The sequence below is a fragment of the Protopterus annectens genome, chromosome 8.part1 (assembly GCF_019279795.1).
Source record: "Protopterus annectens isolate FY-2018-M chromosome 8.part1, PAN1.0, whole genome shotgun sequence".
NCBI lineage: Eukaryota > Metazoa > Chordata > Ceratodontiformes > Protopteridae > Protopterus > Protopterus annectens.
In genome coordinates, this window is record NC_056742.1 from 129,309,923 (window position 1) to 129,326,948 (window position 17,026).

General features: G+C 37.2%; 1 protein-coding gene across 2 annotated transcripts in view; it reads left to right on the plus strand.

Moving 5' to 3' along the window:
* The window catches only part of IRF8 (interferon regulatory factor 8), a 69,159-nt gene extending 59,158 nt beyond the window's left edge, over positions 1–10,001 (plus strand). For both annotated transcript variants that reach the window (XM_044081760.1, XM_044081761.1), the window contains 2 exons: positions 269–384; positions 9,734–10,001. In XM_044081760.1, coding sequence (XP_043937695.1) covers positions 269–384; positions 9,734–9,913 — 296 coding nt within the window. In that variant the 3' untranslated portion in view covers positions 9,914–10,001. The remainder of the gene's footprint in view (positions 1–268; positions 385–9,733) is intronic.
* Positions 10,002–17,026: the final 7,025 nt, after the last annotated feature.

Sequence of the window (17,026 nt, forward strand, 5' to 3'; positions counted from 1 at the left end):
GTTGTTGAAGCAGTCAGTCAGTATTGTAAATCATATCCATCATCGACCCTAAAATACTTGAAAGCGAATTGGTAGGTACTATAATTGAAACACCCAAGAAAGTAAGTCATGCAGTGTACAGTCAACCCTTTATTAGCAGTTGATTTAAATCCAGAGTTTGTTTTGTGCTGATATGGCTTGATTAGATTTGTTGAAGGTAAAAAATATCAAATATATGTAATTACATATGTGTGTTTGAAAATTCCATCTAATATTATGTTTTTTACAGAGCTTCAGACATACCGCAATAATCATTGTCAGTTCCCAGATTCAGTTGTAACATTATGTTTTGGAGAGGAGTTTCCAGATAACACACCCATTCGCTTTAAGCTTATTATAGTACAGGTAAGAAATAAATATTTTTTACAAAAAACATCAACCCATTAGCTTATATTTTTTTGTATTGAGTTAGTCTAGTCTATTTATGTATACATGCATGTATCTATATATTTATTTATGTATCTTTTTATCTGTCTAATATACATGCATACATACACAAGTGTGTGTGTGTGTGTATGTGTGTGTGTGTGTGTGTGTGTGTCTGTGTGTGTGTGTGTGTGTGTGTGTGTGTGTATATATATATATATATATATATATATATATATATATATATATATATATATATATATATATATAATATGGATGTACTTTTAAATACTGAAATCTCATAAGATCAAAGACCAAAATACCAAGACCGAAAAGCCGAAATCTTAAAATACTGAAAGTGCAAAAGATCAAAGGTCAAAATACTGCAAGTTCAGAATGCGGAGTGTTAGAAGACTGAAATTTAAACTGCCAATATCGTAATACTGATAATGCCATAGGAAAGCTGTAGTTAGTGTTTGTAAATGATGTATGTCCCTTTAAATTTGTATAGGAAGTATGTGAGCAAATATGGCGGATGTTTCATATGCTCCTTGCAGTAGTGGATGTGTGTGCCGTACTATAAGGTAAAAAAAAAAGTGGTATATGCACTTTTCCCCATTTATAGTGTGATCCCAGAGTTGGTATATATAATTAGTGGGGTGTGGGGGGCACAACCCCCCCATGGTCTGGGTGTGGGGGGGGGCATAGCCCCCCACTTAGTTTGGTTTTAAATAGTCAGTTTTGCTGAGGGAAGGTAAGTTGGTAGTTAATTAATGTTGTAAAGAGTTCTTGTTTGTGTTTTGAGGTATATAGTGTTGTGTTTTTTTTTTTTTTTTTGTATAGTACTGCTTTGCTGAAGTGGGTTGTATGTGCGGTTTGTGCATTTGAGTTCGGTATTTTGCACTTTCAGTATTTTCAAATTTTGGCTTTCCGGTGTCTGTATTTTGGTCTTCGATCTTATGAAATTTCGGTATTAAAAAGTAGATCTATATAGATATCTATAATTGTGTGTGTGTGTGTGTGTGTGTGTGTGTGTGTTTGTCTATCCGTCTGTTAGTTGCATGCAGATTATGAAGTTTGTCTCTCCATCTGTCTGTTAGTTGCATGCAGATTGTGAAATGGTCATCTGATAAATTACTGTTTGCAAAATGGTCATAATATGACGGTATCAAAAAGTAAAGTGAGTGTGGGCTAATGTTCTCATGAATGTATAGTTTGTGTTTGGTTGGTTTAGTCTGATGGGTAGTCCAGCTCAAAACATAAGAATTGTTTAGTATGATTGTGTTGATACAGTGTCATCTCCTAACAATTTACATGTTATTGCTGCTCTTGGAGTTATTGGTAGCATATAAAATGTTAAAATGACAACATATATAGGTATGTTAAAAGCTTGACGGCTACCTATATAGTAAGGAACAGGATATGAACATGAAGACACTGGGCATGTAGATAAAAGTTAAATGTAATGGTCGAGCAGTTGTTATGTCTGTTGTGAATGGTGAAGAATTGTTGATGTGCAGTGCTCATATACATGCAGCAGACCCTGCTGAAGTTGAGGGATTTGCAGTACAGGCAGACATTAAATTATGTATAGAGAAGTCGCATGATATTCTTGTGCAGTTGGTGAAAAGCACTATGGCATTTGGTGCAAATTATTAATAATAAAAATAGTAGATGATATTATTTCCTTGCAGTATTGTGATTGAGTTGTATGTCAGTGTCTGAAGTGTGAAGTGTGAAGTGTGATGAATTTCACCATTCGGGCAGAGCAGCAGTGCAGCGGTTAGTGTTGTTGCCTCACAGCAAGAGGTTCCCCTGTTCGATTCTCTGATGGGGTGGCCTTTTTATGTGGAGTCTTCATGTCCTCCCTGCATTTGAGTGGATTTCCTCCTGGTACTCCGGTTTCCTCCCACATTCCAAAGATGTGTGTCTCGGGCATTTCTGCCCAGGCCTCCACTGAAAATGGGCGCTGTACCAGTCATACTTTCCTGGTAAACAAATGATAAATAAGTAAATAAATTATTCATTGAAGCCATTATAAGTTATACAGTTGGATTACTGACTAGACAGCAAAATAACAGTGGATTTGTACAGCAACTCGCTATGGTTAATGGGTGGTATGTTTCATTATAAGGAAAATGTGTTGCCAGTTTTCTACCATTCATGCCTTGTTGTCCTCAACTGACGGGTCAAAAGCATTGCCATTTGTTTGTCGTTATGACCAGCAAATCAAACCGATCATGTAATATGCTGTGGAAGTTGTTTTACGAGGTCTGTGAGAATGTTGGCTGTCTACCTTCTGAGCAGCATATTGTATGAGATTTTGAACCTGAAACAATTTATTAGTTGTACAAGAATGTTTCCTAGGCTGAACCAAAAGAATGTTGTTTTCACTTCTCTCAAAATGATTGGAGAAAGGTTCAGACAGTAGGGTTGTCTACGTTATATGCTTAAAGTTTATTAATTTTTTTCCCCAAAACACTATATACAAATGAACTAAATTAAGGGCCAAACAAATAAAACAATTCAAACAATTAGTAGACAGTTCAGCATACAGAAAATGGAACTAGAACTGCATAAATTATTGAAATCATCCCTCCTTGATAAAGGCTGTATTTATCAAGTATTCCACGGAAGCCAGCTAAAGATGGACTCTGCCAAAACTATCTTCAGAGTAATTCCAGATATTTGGGGATCAGCTGATTGTGTTATCTTTCCTAAATGTTCCTGAAACAGTCTTGGCATTTGAGAAGGTGAAGTGTTAATTCTTAAGCATTTTGAAGAGTACTGTGTCTGGAAAATGTAGGAAGATACGTAGCAGAAAGATGACAAAGTTACACTTTGCACCTCCCTTTCTTCCAAATTTTGAGAGTGTAGCACAACTGAATGAATATAGTTTGCCTTGGATTCAAAAATCATCGTTGGGGTATGTTATGGTCATATGCATTTTTAATGAGCTCTGGAATCGCTGATCTATAAACATTGTTGTTCGCAATGATACAGGAACAAAACAGAGTTGAGGAAGTGTGATTTAAAAGAAAAATAGCATAAACCACTATTAAGTAAACAAAGTGACTTGTAAGTGCTTTTGTATGCCATGAACTTCTTCAGAAGTGTATCTTAAGTTGGAATCTGAAATGCCTATCATGTAAAAATGACAGCATTATGTAAAATGGGAGCAAACCATTCATAGTGACAGTGTAAAGATAAATGCAGTGTAAGTCTTTGAAGTGTATTTACTCTTAATGTTGCTCTGTAACTGTGTGGTGTGAGTTGCACTTTGGAGACATTCACACACATAAATTCTGAAAGCACTTCTCTACTGTATTTCTTTTTGACAAGATGATTTGTTACTGTTTGTACGTAAATCATACTGTAGCTCCTACTTATTGATCATTTCTGGATTTGATAGGTTTATGATTTGAATATCTTCCGTAATATAATGCAGTGGATAGACATTACATGAATGTTTACGGACTTTAGTATATGGTGTTTTAAGTGTGGGGGCTGCAATTGTGTTTTGGAATTTTCCACTAGTTGTGCTTACTTGCAGCCAGACTGATTTTGAATCCATTGTTGGTTTTGTGAAGTGCTAAAGCTGCAAACATTGTTTTTATTTGATCATAGGTTCATAGGTATATCTTAGGCAAATAATCACCAGGACTTTTATAAGCCTAGAAACTTAACCCAATCCAGTTGCATCTCTGGTAATGTGTGCAGTAATTAAGGGGATACTTTGTTAGGCAGAGCATATAAGTTAGGCAGCTGCTAAAAAGTTATGTGGGGGGTGTATTATTTAAGGAATGTCTACTGCTGGCCTCAGTCTGTAAGAGACATTGGGGTCTGCCGAGAGATGAATTCATGATTACCCATCCAAGTTTAGTTAGGGAATGTTTACTGTTAGCATGGGGATGAATTTGCAATTCCCCATTCAGTGGTCAAAACCTTACATTTGAATAGGGTTAAGGAGGGACTGTGCTTCACATGGATGGGGAACATATTCCCGAGCATGGGGATTCTTTGATTCACATATCTGTCTCACCAGCATGTTCTGTTTAAGTCACAAGCAAAGTTCAAATCCCTGGATCTAGTGTTCCTGGTACTGCTCATTTTACAGATGTACAAAAGGTCCATCAATGCTGGATCTAAGGATGCTTTATATGTCAAGCAGGGACCTCCTTTCAACAACCTGTAGGAGACTGAGTATAGTGACAGGACTCTAAGGTGATCTGTAGAGGACAGTGTGTTAATACCTGAGTTCTGTTGGTGAGGAACCTCTGTGTCCATTTTAGCTGTTGCATGCCTAGTCAGATACATGCCTAAGGGAGCATTGTACTCAATGATGAGTCTGATAAGGGATGAGTAGAGTGGTACTGTAACTTCCTTGGACCTGGATGTCATACCCTTACTTATAAGTTGGGCAACATAAAATTATTTTCTTACTACCTTGGCTACGTGTTGATAAAAGGCCAGATTACTATGTTCCCAGATCTGTAACTACCAGGTCAACTCTTAAGAATATTTTATAAATGGAATAATTTGTCTGGGTAGATGTTTTCCCAAAAGGCACTATAATGCACTTCTTTGCATTAAATTTTAATCTATGGCCTTGGCATCAGTCATGTGTCTGTATCTGACCTTCTTGCAGGATGTTATTGTCATGGAATTTATGATATAATTTGCAGTTCTCTACAAACTTTGTAAACTGGAGGCCATTGACATTGGCCTTGGTCTGAGAAATAGATGCCAAACAGGAGTGGGTCCAGCACAGAGCTCTGTTCACTCCACTGGTGACCTGCCTGTTAGTGGAGGTGGCCTCACCAGTCCTGAGTTCTTAGGTCATATCTGTGAACCAGCTGGTAATCCAGCGAGTTGTGTAGGGATTTATTCGTAGTTCAATAAGTTTATTCAGAATATATGAGTAAGGTACTGTGGAATGCCTTAACAAGGTCTAGGTAGGCAGTAGGCACCATTTTCTCTTTATTCCCTTGCTTACCTTCTCAAAGAAGTCTACCGGGTTAAGTAGGCACGACCTTCCTTTGACAAAACCGAACTGGGATGGGTCCATTGTCTGTGGGTTGCCAATATGTTTGATCATTTCCATGATTCATTCTATGGCCTTGTATAATAGACTAGTCAGACTAATGAGTATGTAGTTTCTGGGGTCAGATGATAGTCCACCCTTGTGAAGGGAGATGACCATTGCAACCCTCAATACACTTGGTATATAGCCTGTTTTGAGGCTATAGTTGAAAACTGGCTCAAGTCCTGATAGGTCATATTTCAGGCTATTAGGAGGCTCAGCTAAGGCTGTGTTTCAGCCTAAGTGAACACTGCTATGACCTGCTCCCTACTGATAGTTGGGGGGTTTATGCTTGTAGAATTTCACAAGGGGTGGTGGAGGGGGGGTAAAGTTTGAGCTGAATTTGTCGGCAAGCAGATTCGCTATGTCACTCTGCTCATTGAAGCTGGTACCATTTACCACTAGTTCAGCACACTGTTGCATGTTACCTTTGAGATTTCAGACATAGCTGTAGAAAGCTTGTGATTGTCCTTAGCCTGAGAAGCTATCTTGATCCCTGAAATTGGCCTTATTAGATTTAATTAGTCCTCTTAGTTTCCTGTTTAGTTTTATTAGTGAGCTGTTGTAGTTATGAGAGTTGCTCTTTCTAATCATGAGCTTTTTCCTTTTGTTATGAGTGGTTTGTTTTGTGCTTACTTCTGGTAGGTGCAGCAGCCTCTATGCAGTAATTTTCATGTTCATAAAGTGTTTCTGTCAGTAATTCTGCATAGGCTATTGTGAACTCTAGTTTGGATGTGGCATTGAATTTTGACAAACTGTAGCATAATTGGATGTAGTTTCCTTTAGAATAGTTCTAACTTTAACAGGTTTTGCTGGGCTTTCCGGTTTGATTTTTTTTTTATTGCAAATGAGACATCTCTGTTATCTGATCTCACCAGTGAGGACTTGACACCATGGGGGGGGGGGGTAGCTCTCTCCCATACTGGTAAGAACAAGGTCCAGTATGCTTGAACCTCTGAAGTGTGCACTAACTGATCAAAGAAATTTGTGTTAAAGTCCAGAAAACTTTACACTTCCAAGTTGTTGGCAGTATTTATTTATTTATTTATTTATTTATTTGCAGTTGGTTTACCAGGATAGTCCATTGGGCCAAGATGAACCCGTTTTCAATGGAGTCCTGGGGAGAAAAGCTCCAGACATTTTAGGTTACAATAGGTTCTTAGACATGTTTAGACAATGTAAAAAATGTGAGTAGACAATACAGATAATAAACAAACAATTACAATTAATACAGCAAGAGTTAAAACTTATATGAGAGGCAGATTAAACAGGATTTTACAATTAAAACTAAGAAGTCATTACATATTAAGAGTCCTACACTTATGAGGTATAGTGTAGTATATTCTTGCAAATACTATAGTAATAATAATATAAGAGTTAGGAGAAATGTTAGAGTGAAATCAAGGGTATAAGTAGGAGAAAGGAAATACCCAGTATTAGTTATGAGGGGTGGGAGCAAGAGCATTCCCACTGAGATAGAAGATGTGAGTGAAGAGATTTTTTGAAAATAAAATGGTTAGAGGTGATACGGATAGATGGAGGTAGAGAGTTCCAGAGTCGAGCTAGGCCATGTGATAGAAGGTATTTGCCAGGGGGACGGGTTGGTTTATACACTTCTAATAGATTTTGGTTGTTAGACCTTAATATTCTGTCAGGTCTGTGCATTTTAAATACAGAAGACAGGGAGGGACAGAGGGAGGGGTTGAGAATAAGCTTATGTGCAAGGTATAGTTGAGTATAGGTGAGATGACTGGGTAGTTCTAGCCATTTTAATTGTTGGAGAGAGGAACAGTGGTGGGTTGAGGACTTTTGGCTGGTAGCGAATTTTGCAATTTTGTTGTAGCAGGAGGAAAGTTGTGTTTTCAGGGAGGTTTGTAGATTAGTTAGAAGTGGAGCTCCGTAGAGAAGGGATGGAATTAAGAAGGAAGTAGAGAGAGTGATTTTAGTGGCTGTTGTAAGATAGTGATTTTGTCGATAGAGCATCCCTAGTTTTTGATGGGTTTTTTTGATATTTATTTGTAGATGGGAGTTGAATTTTAGTTGGTTATCAATTTGGACTCCTAGCAATTTTGTCTCTGTCACCATTTCTAGCTGAGTGTTATTTTCACTGTTGATAGAGAATGTCTTTGTATTAAAAGTGTTGACTTTAGTGGGGGTGAATATCATTAATTTGGTTTTAGAGGCATTGAGTGCTAGGTGATTTGTTTTCATCCATTGTTCAGTGGTAGAAAAAGCATCCTGAGTTAGCGTTAGGAGTGTTGGGATAGATGTGGCAGTGCAGATAATGGTAGAATCATCTGCATATTGGATGATGTTGGAAAAGGGGATTGCCTTGTGGAAATCATTTATGAATATGTTGAAGAGGAGTGGACCTAATATGGAGCCTTGGGGGACTCCAGTTGGGGTGTTAAGGAATGAGGAGGTTGCCTTTTTTCCATTTTACTGCTTGATATCTGTTGGATAAGTAGCTGGAGAACCAGTTTATTGATGGGGGAGATAGGTTAAGTTTTGAGAGTTTGTTTCCCAATCTATAGAGGGGTAGTTAAAGTCTCCAATGAATAGAGTGCTTGGTTGAATGGAGAGTGCCTCCAGTAGGTCTAGGAAAGAGCTGTGGGATTCTTGAGACATAGATGGTGATGTATAGTTTGCTGAGATGTGGTAAGAGACTCTTTTTCTATGGTTATCTGGACATGGATGAACTCCAGTGTATTATCCTGTTTAACCAACCTTGAGGTATATTTACTGAATAATGTAGATCAAAACACCTCTGTCATTAGTCCCTGTCTGTGCATCTGATGGTCTAAATGTGTGGAAAGCAAGAACACCTATGAGAACAGAAGAACTACAATTACAAATCTATAGGTATTTATTGATAGTATATTTATTTTTATCAAATAAGTCAACTGGTCCCCAAATCCTTTTTTACTCACAGCTCTGCTTCACTGTAGAGATCGTACAGAACTAAGCAAAGTAGCACTTATTTCCCCTAAATCAAGTAGTCATAACTTTAGCGCACAGATTTGTCAGTAATACACATGTAATAACCACTTCAGCCCAAACATTGTTATACAATACATGCGTAATAACTTCAACACAAACATCTTTATACAGTACACATGTAATAACTTCAGCACAAACATTTTTATACAATACACATGTAATACCTTCAACACAAACATTTTTATACAATACACATGTAGTTGCAATGTCAGATACAAAATTTTTTCTACAGTACACATGGTCACATCAGGACAAAGATTTTTCTTAGTAATTTGATAGCTGGGTGAACAGACTGATCTTGAAGAGTCGTCAGCAATAGCAACAACAAAGTTAACGGCAAAGGCTGTTAAGCAGAATGCATTTAGGAGGTGTGCAGAAGTTAGAGCTCTCAGAGAAAATGCAGATGTACAGATCTCGTGACAGTTGCACCATTAGACTGCAGTGTTAGGGTCCACAGTATCAATCTACTGGACTTGCCCCCCTGCAGAACCAATGGCAGCTCTCATTCCTAAGTCTGCACCAGTACGGATGTTCACTATTCAATGTATTTTGTCCTTGTTGGCTCTCAGTTGTAATTTTATGGTGCTGTCATCACAGGATTGAGGACCTCATTATATTGCTCCATGGTAACAGAATAGTAACCATATTCATCAGCTCATTGTGCTGACTCTTTAATGTTTTATCACTTAAAAAAATAACACATTTTGTTTTTGTGTTAAAAGGCAAGCCTGAGCCCATTACCTGAATAAATCAATCAGACCCATCCCGTATAGTAAGCTGAACATCCTTTGTGGTATCGTCTGCACACCTTCAACCACTGTTTGTAGACTCCGACCATTCATTCTTTTCCTGGGAACGAGTGGTTTCTAGCATAGAATGTACCTTTTATTAGTCAAATCATCATATTCCATTCATTATGCTGTGACTTTTGAGCCTACCTTTACGTTTTGTTTGGTGTACCTACACCAGTGGCCACCAATGACCAGTTTTGTGTCTCTACCAGACCATTAGTGTCATCTTCCTAAATGTAACAAACCTACTGGCCACTGGAGGCACTGTCTATTTTTAATGCTTGAATTTGAATTTAACAGCCATTATGGAGAGACGGATAATGAATTGGCAGGTCTACACTTTAACTGTTTTGTTTCATTGCTGTTGAGGAAAAAAAATGTTGCTAGTTATTTAGGACTATGATTTTTGATCTTTCTATTACACTTTTTTTTAATCATTATTTTTTATTTGCAGATTGAACAGGTTGGTGTTAGACAGTACATTGAGACAGCAGCAAGGAATTACAGCAGTGGAAACCTGGAGCTATCAGATGAAGGACAACAAGATCATATATCCCGTATCCTTCATGATTTATGTGCTTATGGCATGCCGCAAAGGCCTTTCTTCAGAGAAAACCATCAGATTACTGCTTAAGTTATTTTGGGACAATGTGTGTATGTGGGTCTAATATATATATATATATATATATATATATATATATATATATATATATATATATATATATATATATATATATATAGACACACACACACACTCGCACACACACTCGCACACACACTCGCACACACACTCGCACACACACACACACACACACACACACACACTATAAATTAAAGGCACTGCTTAAATGAATTACTTATTATGTGACCTCAGTTAGGTTAATAGTCTCAATGTCACCATGGCAATCCCTTCATCTGGCAATGGAGAGAGTAAGAGAAAAAATGAAGATGAACCTCGGAGCAAGCAGAAGCAGTTAGAAGCCAGGACACACAGGTTTAATGCTAATCCTCTTCCGTGGGCTACTGAACGACTGCTGGCAGGTCCTGTTTTTATATTTCACTTATTCAGGTCAGCAAACTGGACAGAGGCAGGGCTGCTATTGCAAATACAGTATTGCATCACATGCAACATTGAGATGTTTAGTGGCTTTGGAACTAATGTCAACGTTCTCCTTTTCAAATTCCACTGTGGTCATATTGTTTGCCTTATTTGTAAATACTGATTCTATGTATGTATTGACTGACTTTAAGTGCTCACTACTGTTTTTATTTGTTTGCATCTGTCACATTATGCCTGTTTGGAGTGATTGGTAGACTTACTCATTGTATAATATGTAAATGCAGCCCGAAGAGTTCTACTGTTATCCAAACTAAATTGATCAGGGAAGATGAATAAAGCTGGTTGACATTTAACAGTATAAACTGCCTTGCAAAACATAGGTTTGACAGACATTGCTAAGGGTACACTGGAGCATTTGAAATATAATTAGAAATAGAGGAGTCCACCATTACTTTGTTTACCTCTGTGTGAGAATATAATTCACAGTCTTCATTTATTCATTGTGGGCGTATGTATGAGAAGCACAAAAGGGAATATTAATGAAACTGACGCTGCTTACTGCATGATACAGGAGATAAACAAATGTCTATTTCCTGAAAGCTTTCCTATCATTTTGTTCTCAGGCTAACTTTATGACTAGTAAGTTGAACTGTTTCTATAACTAGTAACATGACTTCTTGAATTCCTTTTAAAGGTCTTCCTTTTCTTACATGTATCTTACCTCACTGTTGCACTTGGCCTTTCGTGCTAGCTTTACAGAGATATTGTAATGCATTCACTGGAGCTTCCCCTCCAGGAAGGGGGTCACACATTCAGCTGTCACACCGAGGTAGTTAGCCTTTAAATGTGTACCATTCCTACTTCCATTGTAAAGGCTTGTATTTGTGTAAGTTTTGTACAGTTTTATATGAGCTGTTCTGAAATTATTTGTTACTTGTCAGACAACCTGGCAAATTAGCTTAAAATGTTTGTAAATATGTATTATTTGAAGAAACAGTTGAATCTCATTTTATATTGTTCATAATAAAATATGTCTGGGCTTTTGTAATCTTTGGTAACTAAATTTTAGCTGAAAATGTGAATTGTTATACTTTTGCCCTTGTGAATTGATTCTTTGCAACCTGACATATAGTGACAGTTATTTTTATAAATAACAAAAAGAAAAGGAAAATATTAATTTTGTGTTTTGCAAATAAAATATGTTATATATTTTCAAAGCTTGATTTTTTTTTTATCATTGATTATGCCCGAGATGTAGTTGAACATCATGGTATGTAGGTTCAAGAAAAACTGGACTAGCCTATTGTCAGATGATTGCATTTGTGATGGCAGTTATGCAAGCTAATTCCCAATCTTAAAGTATAGTTTGCTGTGACAACCCCCCCCCCCCCCAAACCTTAAATACATTGAATAAAAACATTGGGTGTCTGCTTGCTTGTAATTTATTTAATACATATGTGCTAACGTCACTCCTTACCATAAAAGATGGTGTTAACATCCCCACAGTGAGCACCTTTGCGTATAATATGTATGTATTTTTTAATACATGCACACGTATATTTTATTCTAGGTTTTGGCAACCCGATATGAAGCTAGGAAGAGACCATCACATTTACATGAAGACATAGGAAAGTGCAATACAAATGGAAATAAAAGTGATGCATCATATTCTTGGTGATAGAAAACACATAAACACAGTTACACTGGTAAAATATATGAACTATAGCCATAAGTATCTTATGATATACAATGTATAAGTTGTGCGTCACAATCACAGTGGAGCAAATTCAGACTGAGCTAATCACTTGCACAATATGAAAACTAGAATAAAGTAGTGTAGACCATTGGACTTATAATAAGGTGTTGATAAGTTAGTACTAGGCTAACTGCCCTTATGTGCAGATTTAAGCCTAGCCAATAACCCCATGTGAGAATCAAACCCTGCACCTTGTGTATGTAAGGTAACCACCTTAACCATTATGCCAACCTCCCACCCTTTCTGTATGAAGTGACAGTTGAGGATAAGCTTAGCTGGAAAAAGTGGGAAGGAAATAAGGAAACATTTTGTAGTGATGGCCTTATGTGAGACAGCAACAAAGAAATGTAGAAAATGTTTGAAACTTCTTGGGGAGGGCTAGAAAAGGGGCAGTGACCAGTCATGAAATAAAAAATGTGAAATGGAGGCTAGGAAGAGTTTTAGAAGTACAGTATGCCAATGGTCCATCAGGTTTAAAGCCCGTTTAATGAATGTAATGAGTGTATCAGTCTTATTAGTACATCTAGCTTTGCCAACTAGGGTAATCTAGAACCTTCACATTTGTAGTAAGACCCTTGCAAGTTTTGAGGAAAATGATCAAAAGCTGAGGAGAGATGTTACGGAAGATGGTGTAATCTGCATTAAGGATGCACAGTGTCCTATATGCATCAGAATTGGAAGCATTGCAGCTTTTTATGTCTGAGGGCCTACTGAATCTGTCTTCCAATGCTACGTCATTCTTGGGGCAAAAGCCCTAAACAAGCTATAAGATAGAAATGGAAAGAAAGGTGTGCACCCTCACTAGCTATAAACCTGAAATGCATGTGCCGTATAAGTAGAACTGTTTGCTGTGAAAGACCTCGTATTTAGCAGGCATGGTCTTGAAAGTTGAGAGTTTTTCCAGTGAAACCTTTTTTCACACAGTTTGTCTGCTTATTGTTGATGTACATTACTTTTCTAAGAATCACTGGTGAGATTTTTCATTTACCTCACAGACAAAAATAATTTTATGTTTCTTGAAAATTTTGGTAATGTGGTGTCTAGCTGTTCTAGTTGTAGAAATAGTAGAAGTCTGCTGTGGACTTCGAGTCATGTAAGCCATTTTTCAGAAGGAAAATGGGAGAGCTTTTATTCCAGACCCTTGAGAAACTTTGATTTTAACAGGTATTTTCTCACATAAATTATTTGACCACTGGCAGCAAGGTAGGGATTGTTTGTGGTATCAGTAACTCATGATCAGAACTAAACTTGCGAGTCAGAATGTTAACTAGGGTTGGCAATGACCTGCTGTCATTTCTGAAGGTGAGAATATAATGTTTTGTTTCTCTTGCTTGAACTACATTTGGCAACATCTACAGGCCTTAGCCAATATCTGAGTTTGTTTCACATTGCAGTGCCCCCTTACTGAGAATATCTGCAGGAGCATACATGCTGTCATAATAGATGAAAAAAGCTTATCTTGTAAATAAAGCAGGGCGGCAGCATATACAATTAAACTTTTTAATGTACAGAATAAAACAGATGAGCTTTACACACTTTTCACACTGAGTGCTTTATCAAGTTAAAAATTCCACATCCCAAACAATGACATTTATAGATAATTAAAATCATATGACTCAATTAAATCAAATCATTTTAAAAGCTTTTATGTTATAGCACTAAGGAAGGAATCTGGATAAAAGAGGGAAACTGGAAATGTAAGTACATTTGATTTAAGTGAAGAGAGTTAATCCTGGAAATGGTTTTCAGCTCCTGTTAACAACTGTAGACAGCAGGGAGTACAGTGAGCAGAACATATTGCTCATATCACATTTTATTATGCATAGGGTGATCAAAAAGAATTTCCATGGACTGTAGACTGCAGATACAAAGTATTTCAGTAAACGAACAAGTTAAAAGGTTACCATACAAGAGATCCTTAGAATGAACTGTCTGATATATGTGAATTTATTCAAAATCAAATATTATTGAACCTTTTTTCCTTTTCTAATGTAGAGGTTTGACTAGAAAATTAGAATACAAGAGTTCTGACATTATTCTAAATTATGGCTGTTGTCTCTGAAGTATTGATTAGGAAGCTATAAAGCTTGTCAAAACATAGTGACTGCCTAGAAGGTGTAATATAATTCACTTTGCTGTACCATGCATCTCCAGTGCAGTTTTTTGTACATATGAATTTCTTTACTTTGTGAAAAGGTAGTTTCACTGAGCTGTCTATAGAAAATACAAAAATAATATCAGTACAACAGAAAAAGTTTGCATAGTAACAAAACAAATATGCCAGGTATGGAATGCAGAAGCTATTTAGACATTAACTTAACTGCATAGTCTTATAAAATACAGGAGGCACAACCTAAGCAAAGAATATTACAAGATGAGGATGTGAGTCTATATTGTGGTTCCTAACCTTAAGCCTACACCTTACATTAAAAAAAATCATACAACTAGCAATAGACAAGATAGGCTCAGACAAAAACACACCCCAGTATACACTCACTAAACTAGCTCTGTTTCCTTAGTTAACCCTTACTGTAACCCCAACCTACACACACACACACACACACACACACACACACACACACACACACACACACACACACACACTACACTAGCTCTATTCCCTTACTGTAACCCTAACCCCCCCCCCCACGCACACATACACTCTAAACATACCTCTCATATGTCCAGATTATCACAGAATATCCAGATTTTTGCCTCTTATTTTTGGATTGTTACTCATAAAATTTGTGGTTTTCTGGCAAATCATTGAGAATTGAAGTCACTAAATAATGACAGACATTTGAGTTTCAGACTTCATATCCTTCAGAAAAATATAATGATGCAAGATCTGTAAATCTAGCAGCTATTTAAGTTTATAGGAGCAATATTTAAAATCTGTCCATATTTTTGGGCCTTTGTCCCACCATTATTTGTGACTTGTTCAGATTTCTTTCACTGAGAGGTTGAGAGGTATGACTCTAAAGCTATCTCTTTACTTACCCCCTACCTTAGCTCTAACTTGCAAACACTTGCGCATGCACACACACACACACACACACACACACACACACACACACACACACACACACACACACACATACACACATCTTAGAAAAAAAAAACACTCACCTATTGTGACAACTGCCTTTCAACCAAAAGGGCATTCAATAAATAGAACATTTAGAAAAACACCCCCTTTAACACAGTCAAGTGTCCATTTGATCAAGGCTTCAGGACCTATGTATCAGAAATATGAGGTCACTTTAATATAAGAAACATGGGACACAAGCTTTTTAACATTTTAACCTGTGTTTGTATACAGCCAGATTGTCAAACAGAACATTTTATTTGAATATGGTGAGAACACATTGATTTGTAGCAAACATTTCTCCAAGAATGGAAGTGATTTGCAGCAAACAATTCTCCAAGAATGGAAGAGTGTCTACATCTGTAAAAAAATCTAGACAAGGTAAGATGCAGAAAATAATAAAAGGATTGTATAATTTCCTTGGGGCACTGTCTGATGTTTTTCTACTATGTTATCAAATGCAGCAAAAACTGAAAAGAAAAATTGATTAAGGACAGAACTCTGTGGAACTACAGTCTTGTTTTTTCATTGCATTAAGCCACTATGAACCCAAAGTCAGTTGTAGGATTCCAGCTGGAAACTCTTACAGTTCATAAGGATCAGTCTATGCTAAACCCTGACAAAAGCTTTTGATAAATCAGGGCATAACATTTTATACACTTATGAAAGAGCTAATGATTTCAAAGCATGATTAATAAATATGATGAAGAGCTTTATCAAGTCTATGATCTAGTATAATGCCTATTCTAAGGCAGAAGTAAATATTCTTCTGAAACTCCCCTGCTACCCTTACTTCATTATCCAGTGGATGTTGGCAGCTTGATATGTGGTGCTGCTGCCTCTTCTAAAACCAGGTTCTACGTCTAGCAGTTCTTAGTTCATAAACTAGATAAAGGTTTCTCCCAAGGGACAAACTGGAGTAATATACAGAAATAATTTGAAGCTATTGGCTGGTAGCATTATCAACTTGAGTAGTGAGAGATGGATTGATATATTCTGTGAATAAGATGTCTCCATTAAGGACAAGAAATGTATATATATCATTTTATCAATGATCTAAAACGTAATCCATGATTTGCTAGGAACAGCTGCTGCATCAAATCCCACAAGGTTTTTAAGACTGCAGGCAGTGTGGCTTTCTTAACTTGAAGTGGTATAAGAGTCATACAATTAAAATTCCTAGGTTGATAGGAGTTTACTTTGCTAATGGCCCTATGGCTTTTACAAGGTTAGCCATGTTATACCTGCATTCCCTAATTGACTTTGGTTAGATGGTTGTTATACACAGAGTGAGTCTATGATCAGGACCAAATGCCCCTTTCCTTGAGGGACATAGATGTCACTGCTAGGGTGAATTTAAGGTCTCCCATCCAATTGTCTAGTTGCACTTGAATAGGGTCATTGAGGATCTCTACTTCATATGAATTGGGTGTTTATTCCAGAGGAGTGGCAATCTCTAGGAGATGCATCTGTCTCTCCAGCATGTTCTGTTAATGTCACAGGCTAGGTTGAGATCCCTGGAGTGAATGACTCTTGTTCCATTTGATTTTCAGATATGCAGCATTTCCATTAGGTCAGGGTCAGTTACTGCTCTGAAGGCCAGGCACAAGTTGCTTCTCGGCAGCTTGTAAGATACAGAGTACAATTGCTTTCAGTCTTTCCATGTATGTCCTGTTTTGGAGGCCCTGAATTTTCTTGGTGAGAAGCCTCTGTGGTCTCTCCAGCTGCTACAGGTGACTGGTGAGGTACATACAAAAGAGAGCTTTGTACTCTATTAGTGGTTTGATGAGGGTCAAGTTATAACATTCTTAGTCTTGGATGCAATGCTCTTACTTATAAGATG